At 36.0% G+C, this 13,321-nt stretch overlaps 1 protein-coding gene across 2 annotated transcripts in view; it reads right to left on the reverse strand.

Moving 5' to 3' along the window:
* The window catches only part of EFTUD1 (elongation factor Tu GTP binding domain containing 1), an 80,026-nt gene extending 66,953 nt beyond the window's left edge, over window positions 1-13,073 (reverse strand). Inside the window, exons 1-10 of one of the 2 annotated variants that reach the window (XM_010291058.1) lie at window positions 12,846-13,073; window positions 12,109-12,176; window positions 11,830-11,914; window positions 10,408-10,541; window positions 9,667-9,804; window positions 8,603-8,817; window positions 3,840-3,963; window positions 2,899-2,975; window positions 2,594-2,730; window positions 1,691-1,813 (exon numbers count right to left, since the gene is read on the reverse strand). In XM_010291058.1, coding sequence (XP_010289360.1) covers window positions 1,691-1,813; window positions 2,594-2,730; window positions 2,899-2,975; window positions 3,840-3,963; window positions 8,603-8,817; window positions 9,667-9,804; window positions 10,408-10,541; window positions 11,830-11,914; window positions 12,109-12,176; window positions 12,846-12,936 — 1,192 coding nt within the window. In that variant the 5' untranslated portion in view covers window positions 12,937-13,073. The remainder of the gene's footprint in view (window positions 1-1,690; window positions 1,814-2,593; window positions 2,731-2,898; window positions 2,976-3,839; window positions 3,964-8,602; window positions 8,818-9,666; window positions 9,805-10,407; window positions 10,542-11,829; window positions 11,915-12,108; window positions 12,177-12,845) is intronic. The other variant, XM_010291059.1, reaches the window with a different exon arrangement.
* Between the last annotated feature and the right edge of the window lie 248 nt (window positions 13,074-13,321).

Consider the following 13,321-nt stretch of genomic DNA (forward strand, 5'->3'; position numbering starts at 1 on the left):
CACATCTCATCTTAAATTGACATTTGATATCTCATCCCTTTAGATTTCTTGAAGCTCTCTTCAAAAGACTCTTCTATTACACATACAAAGTTAAGAAATGTTTTTAACTGTTACTAACTTAAGCACGGTATCTTCTTGTAATTTTTACTAAACTACCTCTTGAAATATCAGAGAACATTTACTAGCCTACAACAAAATAGTATTCTGTTATATTCTGGTCAGTTAGAATGAATGTCTGCAGAACAACAAAAACATACGTATAAGGCCTATTTGTCCCCTACAAACCTATCTGAAAAGATCATTTGAGAACATCCTTTTTCAGACTAAAAATCTCGGTGAAAAACATCATTTGACTTTATATAGAACTTCCTACCCCACAGAGGAGATTTACCACATACAGGTGGAGAAATATGAGCTTAGCTCACCGCTGAGAATTACATCCATATCATCAGTTTCAACTTTGATTTTCAATTGCACTAAACACTTAGTTCAGCTTCAGCGGTTCCTATCTGTCTTTCAGGAAAAGAACTCGGTAGAAGTTCTCCTTTCCAAGTCATCACAATTTTTATGAAGTACATACATGAAGACAGAGTTTATGTTTATAAATAATCAACGATAGAAAAAGGAGTATGATCATCTTACGAGCTCTCCTGCATCCTGTACAGCAAGTTCATTTCCATTACTGCCTATATACTGTTCTTCTACTGCCTAAAGCAAAGTTAAATTGTTGAATGTAGTCTTTCCAGCCCCTATTACTATGTCATAGCACAGGACTTGGTGATTATCAAACTTCCTCTTGCTTACTTTTGCAAATAGACAACCCAATGTTCAACACAACAGCATCTGAATATACTTCTGAACCCTTCTTGAGGAGGAACTCTTAGTTAAAGCTGGAGCCTGCCAGAACTGGACATGAAATCATGACCTCAATGAAGTCAATGGCAAAACTTAAATTGACTTCAAAATATCAGGATTTCTTATCTTCATTTAACACTCTGGGTAACAAAATACATTCATTGCCTTGGAAGTCTTTTGGCTCTTGGCCAAGAGAGTCTTTTGGCTCTTCTCTATCTTTTATCATTCTGGAATACTATGAAATAACTAAGAATTCAAGTTATACCTTCAGTTATGGAAATGTTGAAGAAATACTTAATGACAATGTTTGTTGTAACAGTTAAGCTACATCTTACTAACTTCTTTTCTGTACACAAACTACTTGGCAATAAAATCAACAGAAAATGTTTTAAATTATCAAAAGCTGGGTCTAGTTAATCAATATACTTAACAAATAAATCCTAATTCAAACCCCTACTGGCTAAAAATTAATGATTTTAATATAGAAGTTGATAAAATATTCAATTCTCAATTACATGATAACTTTTACTGTTTAGAAATAAAACCAAATATTAACCTCATATCCTTCCAAAACCCGCAGTTTCAGCATCTTAGACTTTATATCACTCGTAGCTTGAGTTGTCTAAAAACCGTGACTATATGGAACTGAAGAAAAATGTATGGCCATAAAAATAGGACATAATACTACGACATGTCACTGACAAACATGAACAAAGCTTCAAGTAAAATAATTATAAATCTTAAGTAGAGGGCAGCATACATCTTACGATCCAAAGACAAACAAAACCACCAAGACAGAAACAACCTTCATGTTAATGGGTGAATGCTTACTCACCACTTTTCAGTTCCTGAGTTTCTGGTGGCAAAGAATCAAATGTTCTAGCTCCAACACACATCAGCTTTTCCACTCTCTCAGCACTGATGTCAAGAGGACTGGGAAGTTTATTACACACCATGGCTAAAATACATTGCTAAGGATATATATTTATATATGAATATTTCCTTACTAAATGCAAATAAAGGGAAGACAAATGCTCATGCACTAACTGCCAGCAACAACAGGTAGCTAAAATCCACCTCCGTGTTATAGTGCATACAGCTCCCTTTCAAGTCAGCAACAATTTCTGGCATTATCCAAGGGCAGGATGGATAGTTAAGTAGGGGTGGCTCATGCTATGTGCAAGTGGGAAACTAAGAATAGCACAATTGGGGCAAGATTTATAATGCTAATTACTATTTTTACATCAATAATTTCTGCATACCTACAATATACACATTATATTACAAACGATGAGACCATCTACACAGGAGACAAAGCGCAAAGGCTGATCTTGGACTAAGAATGCCTATGCCTAAAACGTAACACCAGATACTTAAAGAAGCCCATGGACAAAAGAGGTAAGATACTATTATAAAAAGGAGATTGGCTTATCCTTCAGTAAAAACACTAAAATTTGTACATAAAACCACATAATGAAAGTGTATTGTTAAACTACCTCCAGTTTTGTAATTTATTTTCCTAACAAAAGGATGCATGCAAAAGCATGAAGTTGGTAGAAATGTAAGACTAATTGTTGATACGTAACTTAGTATTACAAGTGGGAAAATAGGTCCAGCTAACATAGGTACAGATGTGAAAAAAACAAATCATACCAAATCACACATTGAAATATGTGAGCACCCTTTGAAGCCTGAGAACTGCCAACAGAACAAAAAGTAGTATCTTCCTTAAGGATACAGAGGACTGCATCAGATATTGGCAGCCACTGGCTACAAATGGCATTAAGATGAACTTTAGGGTCTGCATGCCGTGACTCTCGTGGACCAATTTTCAATCCCAGAGAGGTGACTATCTTTTCAATTTTTTCTTTGTCTCTGTAAGGACAAAAAAAACCAACCAAACAAACAAAAAAACCCCCACAACAATAAAAAACCACAGTAGCAACATATAACAAGCATCTATAACATTTCTTGTAGGAGTATTTCAAAAGTCACCATAGCACATGGAAAGAGACTCCATGAAAACTTTATAGATCCTCTCACCTTTTCATAACAGCTTCATACAGACTCCATATGTTGTCCAGCACCAACTGCACGAACAAAGGTTTCTTTCCTTTTGACTGGTAGAACATAAACACACAGCTAATTACCAGCAATTCCTCACTTTTTTTAGTAAGTTTAAGACTCACTTTTAACTAACCATTTTCAGAAGGAACATGCAAAAACTGTATTCAAAATCAAGACAGTTCTCAGTTTCCACACCAGATCACTACTTCAACAGTCTATCTTACAAGAATGGTATAAGGCACAAAATTAAATATGAAATTTAAAAGTGAAGGACAAAGGATTCAATCTGAGAAAGAGAGACAGATGAATACAGAGCATGTCTACTTTGAGCTTGGTCATGACCCTTTCTACAACTATTAGCCCTCATCTATGAAAATACAAAAACGTCATCATTAAATGCAAATAGGGAAACTCCCTTCTCCCCTCTTATGCAAGAGGAGTGTAGTTTTCAATCCAGGCTTTCGTTACAGCATTCAATGGGATCTCACTAACGCAAAAAAAAGATTTTCTAAATCCTTCCGAATATCCTAAATCGTTAGCTGTTGAAGGACTCAAGTTACGACTCACTCCCTACTCTGGTTTCTACATTGTTAGCCTTCCACTCCTCTTGTGTGTTCGCTCTATGCTGTATCCTTGAAGCTGAAATATCCCATATTTTCTGAACAGAGATATTCAAGAGCAACTGTGACCACCATTAGATGAGATTTCCTCCATGTTGCTTTTGAATGGTCAATTTTTGAATTTTCTTTTCTCCAAGGGCAGATACAAGGCTGTCCAAGTGACTTTATCCTTCCACTGATGTTGAGTGAAAAGGTACTGAGGTCACTTTTCAAAATACACTATGAGGAATAGAATAAATAAATAAAAAAAACCCCAACAAAATAAAAACAAGGTATTATTTCTGACAGCCTCCCTACCTGATCACCTTTCATTATCTTCTTTGCTTTTGTATTTAGATAATAATCTCCCCATAAAGTCTTCAGAAGTACTGCAGGCTTGATTCCAATCTTTTGGCTGTAGAGTTTTGCAAAATGCTCAAGGCTGAAAGGAAACAAAATGCATCTTGATAAAAGTGTAATGCTGTTTATATTTGCTTGTCAGCCTAAGTAATGGACAGCTTATACAAAAATCACACACAAATCTCAAATCCTTGTTTTACACCTCTTTTTCCAATTGCCTTCACTTTAGCTGACATTGTTTAACATTTACACCTGCAAAAATATTTGGTCATAAATATTTTTATGTTGACAAAAATGTCAGTAGAATTTGTATGTTTTTGTTTTGTTTCAAGTCAGCCTCAAGGCTAACTTGTTTATTTGAAATAAGTATTTGTGTGCTACCCTACCAGTAAAAACTCAAAAGTGTAACACAAAAGTTCTAAATATTTATGTGATGACTCTCAAATTCAATGAAAGACATCCCATGACACATTTAACTATGGTCTGTGACCAGAATGGTACAAGTTAAAAAAAATCAAGTATTGCTTTGAGCTACACTTGAGCCATGAGATGGTGGTAATTATTTTTTAAATTAACTACTTAGGGCACTGCTTGTTGTTTGAATCATTGCTTTAATAATGAGTAAAACCCAGAAAATAACATAAAAACTACAATGCCAAAATTGTGCTATAAAGCCAATTGTGTTGTTCAGGGTCCCCACAAGTTAATAAATGCAGGCTGCTTATGACCTAAGGAGGGAGTCCTGAACATTCTAGTTTCCTTACTGAAAATGTTCAGTGAGCAGTAATAGAAAAAATTTCCACATATTTGCTCCCTGTGCATGCAGAAACCAAAATACAGGTTTGCAATCAGAACAATCCTATTTACAGAACAATATTTGATAATCTGTTCTTTGAAATCCAGAATTCTCATATTTCTACACACCTGAAAAAAGACCTGCCCATGTCAGCATGACATAAGCTTGAGTTCTTCATGAGTTCTGAACTAAGACCAAAAAGATGATTTTTTTTTTTTTTTTTTTCTACAAACTATCCCAAACTCTGAACAGGGGGAGAATCTTCAAGATTCTTCTGCCAGCAGCTCCTGCATATGTATTTACGGCATTCTCTCAGCATTTGAGGATTATCAGAAAAGCATATGTACTAACTGCACTGGATGAGGCTGGCGCTGTCTAATGGCTTGATTTTCTTCTGCCATGACAAGTCGTAATACCTTTAGGAACAGAACCCACGACCATGTTATAGCAGTCAAGAAAATGCTCCAGTGATTCCTATTTCACCACATGGTACTGATAGCAATCCGGAAGTACCTCTTGAAACTAAGAAAGGAAAATGTTCCTTTCCGCCCCCATTATATGATTTATCAGAACAAGGGCCTGCCAGTTCATCATAACAAACAAAGTAGTATCAGAAAGCTGACAATCTTAATTCAGCTTCAACAAATTCATTAAAACATTCTCAGGATGTGAAGGAAAAATGGAGAGTGAGGACAGAAAAAAAATAAGAAAACTAGCAGATACGAGTCCTGTTATTTGTCCAAGCTGTAGGCATATTTTATGGAATAGACAACAGATTAACACAAGTTAGTCTATCATATGAACAGTTTGATCCAGACCCAGCAGCAGAACACTAATGTCACTTGCCTAAGTTAGATGCATAAATGTTTTTGGCTGAGATACAGTCTTGTACACGAAAAGTTCAATTAATATGATCTTTAAAAAGTTTCAGTATATAAAACAGAAGGGGATTAAAATTTGAGGAATCTTAGCAAACATGGATTTTAGTCTCATATTCAATAAAAAGCATTTTAAGTTTTTTATCTTGTATCAGTATAGTATTGGCAAAGAATAAACAGAAAGCCTATCAATCCTCTCTAGTATACCAATATACCAATCACAGAAATAAGAACACATTATATCTGGCCCATTTCTTTTCCCCCATTTGAAGCTAAATTACAACCAATATTTAGATTTCAGCCTTACAGAACTCTGCTAGGAAGGTTCAAGCCACTTGACAAACATTTCAAGTGGCAGGGACATAGCAAATACAAAGAAACAACTAAAGCTTGAGCAGTTATCATTCCACTTCAGATTACCCTAGCATATATCATTAATCATCTATCACACATTCCACTCTACAGAAATATCAGATACCAACATATACCAAGTGCTAAAAGCTTTTGTGAAAAAATAATTAAAAAATAAAATTAACAGAAGGTATTATCTCTGAAAACAACAAATTGAATACTCTCCAGCCCTAAGCCCTGTTTTACAGAAATTTTCTTTTCCACCTCTCTGTATATACACCAACATTATTACAAATGAGATGCATAACCTGGAAGTACATCATAGAGTAAACTCCTGTGTCAAACAGTTCAAATTGAAGTATTTTTTGCTAAACTTCTGAGCTGGAGAAACAAATCAATTTTCTGCCACATTTGTATGAAATTTAATTCAATCTGCAGAGAAATTATCAGAGGAAAAGAAATCATGAAGATAGTATCTGAAGTCTCACTTTTACAAAAATAACCATTATATTCACCTACCATTCAAGAACATGCTTGCTTTCTCATTTACAAAGGTGATGATAGGGTGTTTATGACCACATGCTTGTATCGGGATGTAGTTCTGTAGCCTATAAAATCTTCACAGTTGATCATTTACTTGCAAATATCAAGTAGCTTGAGCTAAAGAAATCGTTTCTAAATTGCTTTTGAGTTTATAATTCTACTTGTTGTAACAAAGTACTCCACTGTATCATTTTCTTTAAGAAACACCTTTCTTAATATTTAGCATTCCCTAGCAGCAAACTTAGAATACTAACACTAAACCTAGGCCACCTTTGAATTTCCCAAATCAAAAACTTAGCTTTTTGTTTTCATTTATTCCCTTCCACAGGCTTTGTCAGTACCCAAAACAAAAGCAAATTGCAAATTGCCCAATCTTTTTCCATACAGGACAAAAATAGCAGCTCTAAATCATTTCAGTATCTGCTAAAGAAAACGTTCATACTGTGACTCTGAACTTGGACAAGTTTGTAGCAGCTGCATCCCAAATACTCTGTATAACAACAGTTTACTACCATAATCCATTTTTTCCATGGAATTTCAATGAAAAGTTACAAGTCAGGAAAGCTAAAGCTTACAGAAACCAAAACACTGTTTCCCTGCACATCATAAAACAGAAGAGCGACTGTGGGCACCATATGGGACTTCAGAGAAGATGTGTGTTAATGTGCAGATGACCAAACGTATCTGAAAACCCCCTCTAGCCTTCAGACGTGGTCTCCCGTCACAGAAATCCTCTATGAAAAGACCTTTTTCAGACTAAAGAATATCCCAACATGTCAGAATTTGAAGATTTGTTTTCAATTTTCTTTACACCACTTAGACTCTGATTTTTGTTTTTATAAATTATTGTTATTCATGGCAGATAATTAAACTAAAATAGCCTACTTTATTTTTCCTTTCCACTGCAGTGACAAGAAATATTTGTGTTAAGACTACAAACTACACATGGAACCTTATTTAAGAGCTTGACTTCAACTTAAAAATCCTGGAGCTGATTTTTTTAAAGGTTTTGCAATATCAAAGACATTCACTGTGTTAGTGAGTGTACCTTTTTATTGGATTTTCATGACGAAGGCAACGACTCCACCTTGTGGCAAGCAATCAGAACATGTGTAATCTTTACACTAGCCTGCTGCCCTTTGAAACTAACTACTAATAACAGGGCTGAAAAACAGAACTGATCACAAACGCAAATAACAGTAATCCAGAAAATTTTCTGAAATTATTCTATCCCCAAATTCTTACTTAATCATCTCTGCAATGCTGCTTAGCAACTGCTGAAACAGAAATAGAAAGATGCTAGGTAACAAGAAATAAGAAATGCACCTGAATCACAGAATCACAGAAACACTAGGTTGGAAAGGACCTTCAAGATCATCAAGTCCAACCATTAATCCAGCGCCACCATGTCCCCTAGACCATGTCCTGAAGCGCCACATCACACGTTTCTTGAACACTTCCAGAGATGGCGACTCCACCACCTCCCTGGGCAGCCTGTTCCAATGCCTGACCACCCTCTCAGTGAAGAAATTTTTCCTAATATCCAATCTAAACCTCCCCTGGCGAGAACAGAGAAAAGCTAGATTAAGACTGATGAGCATAAACACTTCAGAACAGATGTGTCATTTCAAGGACAAGGCAAAATCTGGTACAGAAAAAACAGATCACAGTAATGCTGTAACCCAAAATTGTACTGGACCGAACTGGACAGCCAAAACTGCTGCCCTGGTACCAGTTGCCTGTCTTATGCTTGTTACAAATGTCACTGTCCCAGTAGCTGGAAGGTCCAATCTACTTGTGAAACGGCTCCTGTACTGACGCAGTTTTTGGCCTGGTCTATTACAGCCTATTAAATATCAGCAATTAATAAAATACCAAGTTTACCAGGCTAGGCTGGACACTACAGCAGGCTCAGCAGCTGCTGTGTAAGTAAAAGAGGGGTCTCTACCACACAGATGACAAAGCTGGTAGTACTTTCAGCTGCCCAGTGTTAATATTGTATTAGAACTGATTATATACAGTTGTGTTATAACAGAAAAATATAAAAAACATCTTTAGAAATATGAAGCAACTGAAATACTTCAAAATTAATTGCAGTAATCAATTAAAAAAAAAAGAAAAAAAAAAGGACAGTAACTAAATCCCAGACTTACCCAAAACCCCAGCCATCAATTGCACTGGCAAACACCACATTTCCATAGTCTGGTGAAAAATAAAGATGTGAATCATCAGTATCTTCCAGTCCAGCACTCCAGTCATAAATTTGATCTCCTGGTGTATTGTCTGAAATACTTTCACTTTCTGTTTCTTTCTCAGCTCTTTCTTCTAAGACTTTAGAGGTAAAGAGTGCTCCAGTGACTGCATTGATCTACAGAAGGATATGTAAAAACACTCAGATTCATTCACTCTTTCACAACCCTTGCAATTAAAATGCATTTCCCTTGCCCTCCAAAATATAAAAAGATTTTAACAAGAATGCCTATGATTCATTTTGCAGTTTAAAACCCAGACCTTGTGTATCCAGTCCTGCCCATTTGAAGGCAACAAGAGTTTGATGAGATTAACAGTTCAACTTAAACGCCGTGTACTTTCCAAGTCAAAGTCAGCCACATCAGGACGGAATCAGATATAGAGTATCACGTGTAATACACTTTTGTCTCTAGAACAAGGAGTGGTGAACCGCCAACAAACAAGCAACAAAGGAGGGCAAAGGAAACCAGGTAGCTAAGTGCTTCAAAGTAAGCTCGGGGGGGAAAAAAGTTTGAAGGCAACTTAACTTACAACGTAAAAGATGTATTAACTTTATACCTTCATAAATCAATCAGTATCAGGAGCAGTCTAAAGATATTATTTGTCTATCTCCAAAGAAGTTCAAGCAGTTTAACTAGAAGAACAAAATATTCAGCATACTATTTCTAAAAATGAAGACTCTTCCTGATGTCAAGAGGCATTTAATACTCTTTTCTTTATCACAGGCATTCTGGATGAACCTCAAAAGCAACTAGAAATAAAATGTATCTCAATGTTAAAAATTAGACTAGATGTTACAGTGCTTGATCCCACAAAGTAAGAAAAAAATGGTTCTGCTGCACTAAATTTATTCCAGCTATAAGGCAGTGAAAATTACAGTCTCTCTCAATCCAAGAATGGAGAAAAGGGGGAAGAAAAAAACCTCAACAAAATCTACTGTGTTAGCACAACACCACAGCATGAATACCTGTTCTAAGATATTCTTAAGGTGCAAGTACGCTTCCTGAGGGGTGAGCTTGAGCTCCACAATCAAGCGATCAATCTTATTAATCACCAATACTGGACGTATATTTTCTAGCCACGCTTGCCGTAGAACTGCTTGAGTCTATTAGGAAGGAAATAGTTTAAAAAAAAAGTCCATTACAGAAAGCTCAATACTACAAAAGAAATGGATTGTGAAAGTAAATGACAATATAATTCTAAAATTTAATTAAACATATAATAAAACACAGGTTGACATTCAAACCAGAAATTTTACTCCCATAGTACACAGTGTTAGGTATTGCAGAATGGCAGAATTTCTTAGCAAAAACACCCACAAAAACAAAAAAACCCCTCCTAATAAAAGTCATGAAAAAAGCAATCTCAATGTTATTTTGCATATTTTTTCACTTCCAATACCCTAAAACCACATATAAAGATATTAAATTATTTCCCTTAAGATACTTATTTCTCCTCCATACAAATACTCCATCACCTGAAAAATATCATACTCACTGTTTCAACCCTACATCACTACACCCAAGTAGTTCCTCAGTTTTTCAGCACTATGAAACCAACTACCCTCTTTCATACCTCAAGTACATTGTCATTTATTGGAAGTTTTACAAAACTTCTTAAACAAGCTCATCTTTTATTTCTACATTATACACTTAAGACTTTGCTTACTCTGTCTTCTCTACCCTCTATTTAAGATACTTTATTTCACCTGTGGACAGACTCCTTCAACAGCATCCACCACTATTATGCAACCATCACAGAGTCGGACAGCAGTAGATACTTCTGAAGAAAAATCCACGTGCCCTGGGGAGTCTATTAAATTAATGAGATACTCCTGATCACCTAGGATCAAACAATAAATTAATATTTCAGAACAGTTTCAAAAATATTTCTTTCAGCCACCCAGTTATACCGCTTAAGCTAATAGATTTCTAAGGACCAAATCTGCAGCTACCTTTAGAAAATTAAAACCAAAAACACACCAGCCAACCAAACAAAAAGAAAAACCGTAACCCTGAACAAGCTTGTAAGAGCATTACAAATAGATCACTAGCTAAAACATAAAGCAACTGCATTACAGTCTGCATTTTAAAAATAAATCATGACAGACTGTCATAAAAATAAACCCTGCATTCTTGATATAATGCCTCATTTCAACCTTGTGATTTTCTTAAAACATACTTTTGACTCCGTATTACTAAAATATCTTCAATATATCAATACAGGAGAAATTTTCAGTATCTTCTACATCCCCAAAAAATTCTGCTTAGAAGAGACTCCAGTCAAATTTGATGAACTCACGGCATTTATATGATAATCAAAATAAGATCAAACGACTTTCCTGTTTAAGAAGTTGTGTTAGAGTCTAAATTTCAATACAACAGAAAAACAACAGACATAAAAGATTCTAACCATTAAAAGTAAGGTCATTGCAGGGTCAACAATAAACCAGCCATAGTTTACAATACTTAGCCGGAAGATCGTTGATTTCTACTATTTTTTATAATTAGCTGTAGCTGAAACAGAAAGACTAATGGTGGCCTTTCTGTTTATGCAAATTTTCTGTTTGTTACTCTTTTTTCTGCACAAGCTGGTTAGCAATGTATTTCATGTTTTTCATTCACCTCGCTGAGGATAAGACTGGTGAGGAACATGGAGTCGCAACAAAGATGACACTGTGACTACACTGTAAAAAACCCTCTGAAGAACTTATACCAGAGTATTACAGGCACCTTGACATAGAAGTATAGTAAAGATAAGACTGCACAAAATCATTTAAAAATTTGCTGCTTTTTGAAAGAACATCTTGCGTTTCAGCGATATTATTTCAAGAATTAAGACTAAAATATAAAGATTTAGATCTACAATAAAAAGATAAAAGCAACTTGTTCTAATAGCCTCCACTCAGAGATACAACCGAAGATGGTTTTCATAACCCTGAGATGGAACTCTATTATCTTGGTTAACAGTTGAATACATGCCTAAGTCTTTGCAGAATCATAGCCTAACACTGAGAAACACAAAAGTAAAAGTTGCATACAAAAAGATCTCAACAGCAACAATGAAGACAGAGTGAAAATAAACAAACAAACAAAATGAAAGCTTATACTTGCCAGCATCAACAACTTACCTCTCACAAAGTGCAATGAAATTGCACTAGATTTCATCGTTATTCCTCGGATCTGTTCATCTTCTCTACTGTCTAGATATCTCAGCTGAGTACAAAAACAAAAGAAGAAGTGATAAATCCGTAGAATTATCTTCGCAAGTTACTTATCAACTGTCAAAGGGTATGACTGCAAGAAAATGAGGTTTAATACGACTAGGAATGGAATTTCCTCAATCATCACTGATTTACAATCCTAGCACATAGACATTAGTTTTGTTAAAAATGACAGTATAACTCTACCTTTCCTGCCAAGCGGCTAGAGATTATTCCATTGCTAGATATTAGACAATCAGCCAGAGTAGTTTTGCCTGAAAAGAAAAACAAATTACTTATTTTAAATTACTACAGACAGTGGAAAAAGATGCGACAATATTATGAATCCTGACAACATCTAGTGTTCTGAGACATCAACATTAATAAAGGCTTTAAAACCCCATGAAAGTACAAACTAACTTTAAAAAAAACACAAATCCAATTATTCAACTTCACCTGTTAGGTGCACACAAATTCATTTTTGAAGACTGGATGCAACCTCACCTGTCATGACCAGAAAAGCAGTTGAAATAACAAACAGTACATCAGAATCTCAGTGTACCATTCAATCAGACACAAAATGTGTGTCCTAAACTGAGAATTTATCATTTCCACCTACATAACAAAGTTTTTCCATTAAGTAAAAAATAGAAATACAACAGCCTACCTCACACACATTCAGCATCACAAAAGTAGACGACGTCCAGTTTCAACTCTTCCAAATTATTGCATAATGCTTTCTTACATTCTAAAAAATAAGCTGCACCAGGCCAAAAGAAGCACGCAGAAAGCAAATTTACTTGTCAGAACCAGGATTAAGATGGTTTAAAGCTAAATCCATGAAAACCTACTCCTTTAAAAGTGGCCAAAATCTCCAATCATCCCATCATTCAAACTACATTGCCACACACAAGGTTTCCATCAGCCACAAGCACTCATCTTACCATGATCCACATGGGCTAATATACAGATATTCCTGATTCCAGAAGTCTTCTTCTGGAGGTCAACCATCTTTCCCACGCTTGTGAGGACCATGGTTAGCTAATGCTGTGAAGGGAGGAAAGTATTTTATTTAGGAGGCAGCTTAAGAAACAGCCTTGTTTGTTTGTTTTTAAATTACGTAAGTTGTGATTAGAGTTACTCATCAGGGAAACGTCCTCTGACACGTGGAGTGCGTCACGTTCCGCAGACACCGTTTGTACTGCACCAGAAACTTAGGAAACACGGGGCACGTTTCCACGTTTAAGAACGAGGGGGTTGGGGTTTTTAAGTCAGCTTTTCGTCACGCATGAACACAGACCCGCCTCGGCTCTGCGCGCCCGAAGGGGTCCCGGAGAGGCACAACCTCACGCCTCACGCTCGGACGGCGCAAACGCGGGGGCTGCTTCCCGCCCCGTCCCCCCTTTCGCCTTCCCCTCCC

Source organism: Phaethon lepturus, unplaced genomic scaffold (assembly GCF_000687285.1).
Source record: "Phaethon lepturus isolate BGI_N335 unplaced genomic scaffold, ASM68728v1 scaffold39907, whole genome shotgun sequence".
Classification (NCBI taxonomy): Eukaryota; Metazoa; Chordata; class Aves; order Phaethontiformes; family Phaethontidae; genus Phaethon; species Phaethon lepturus.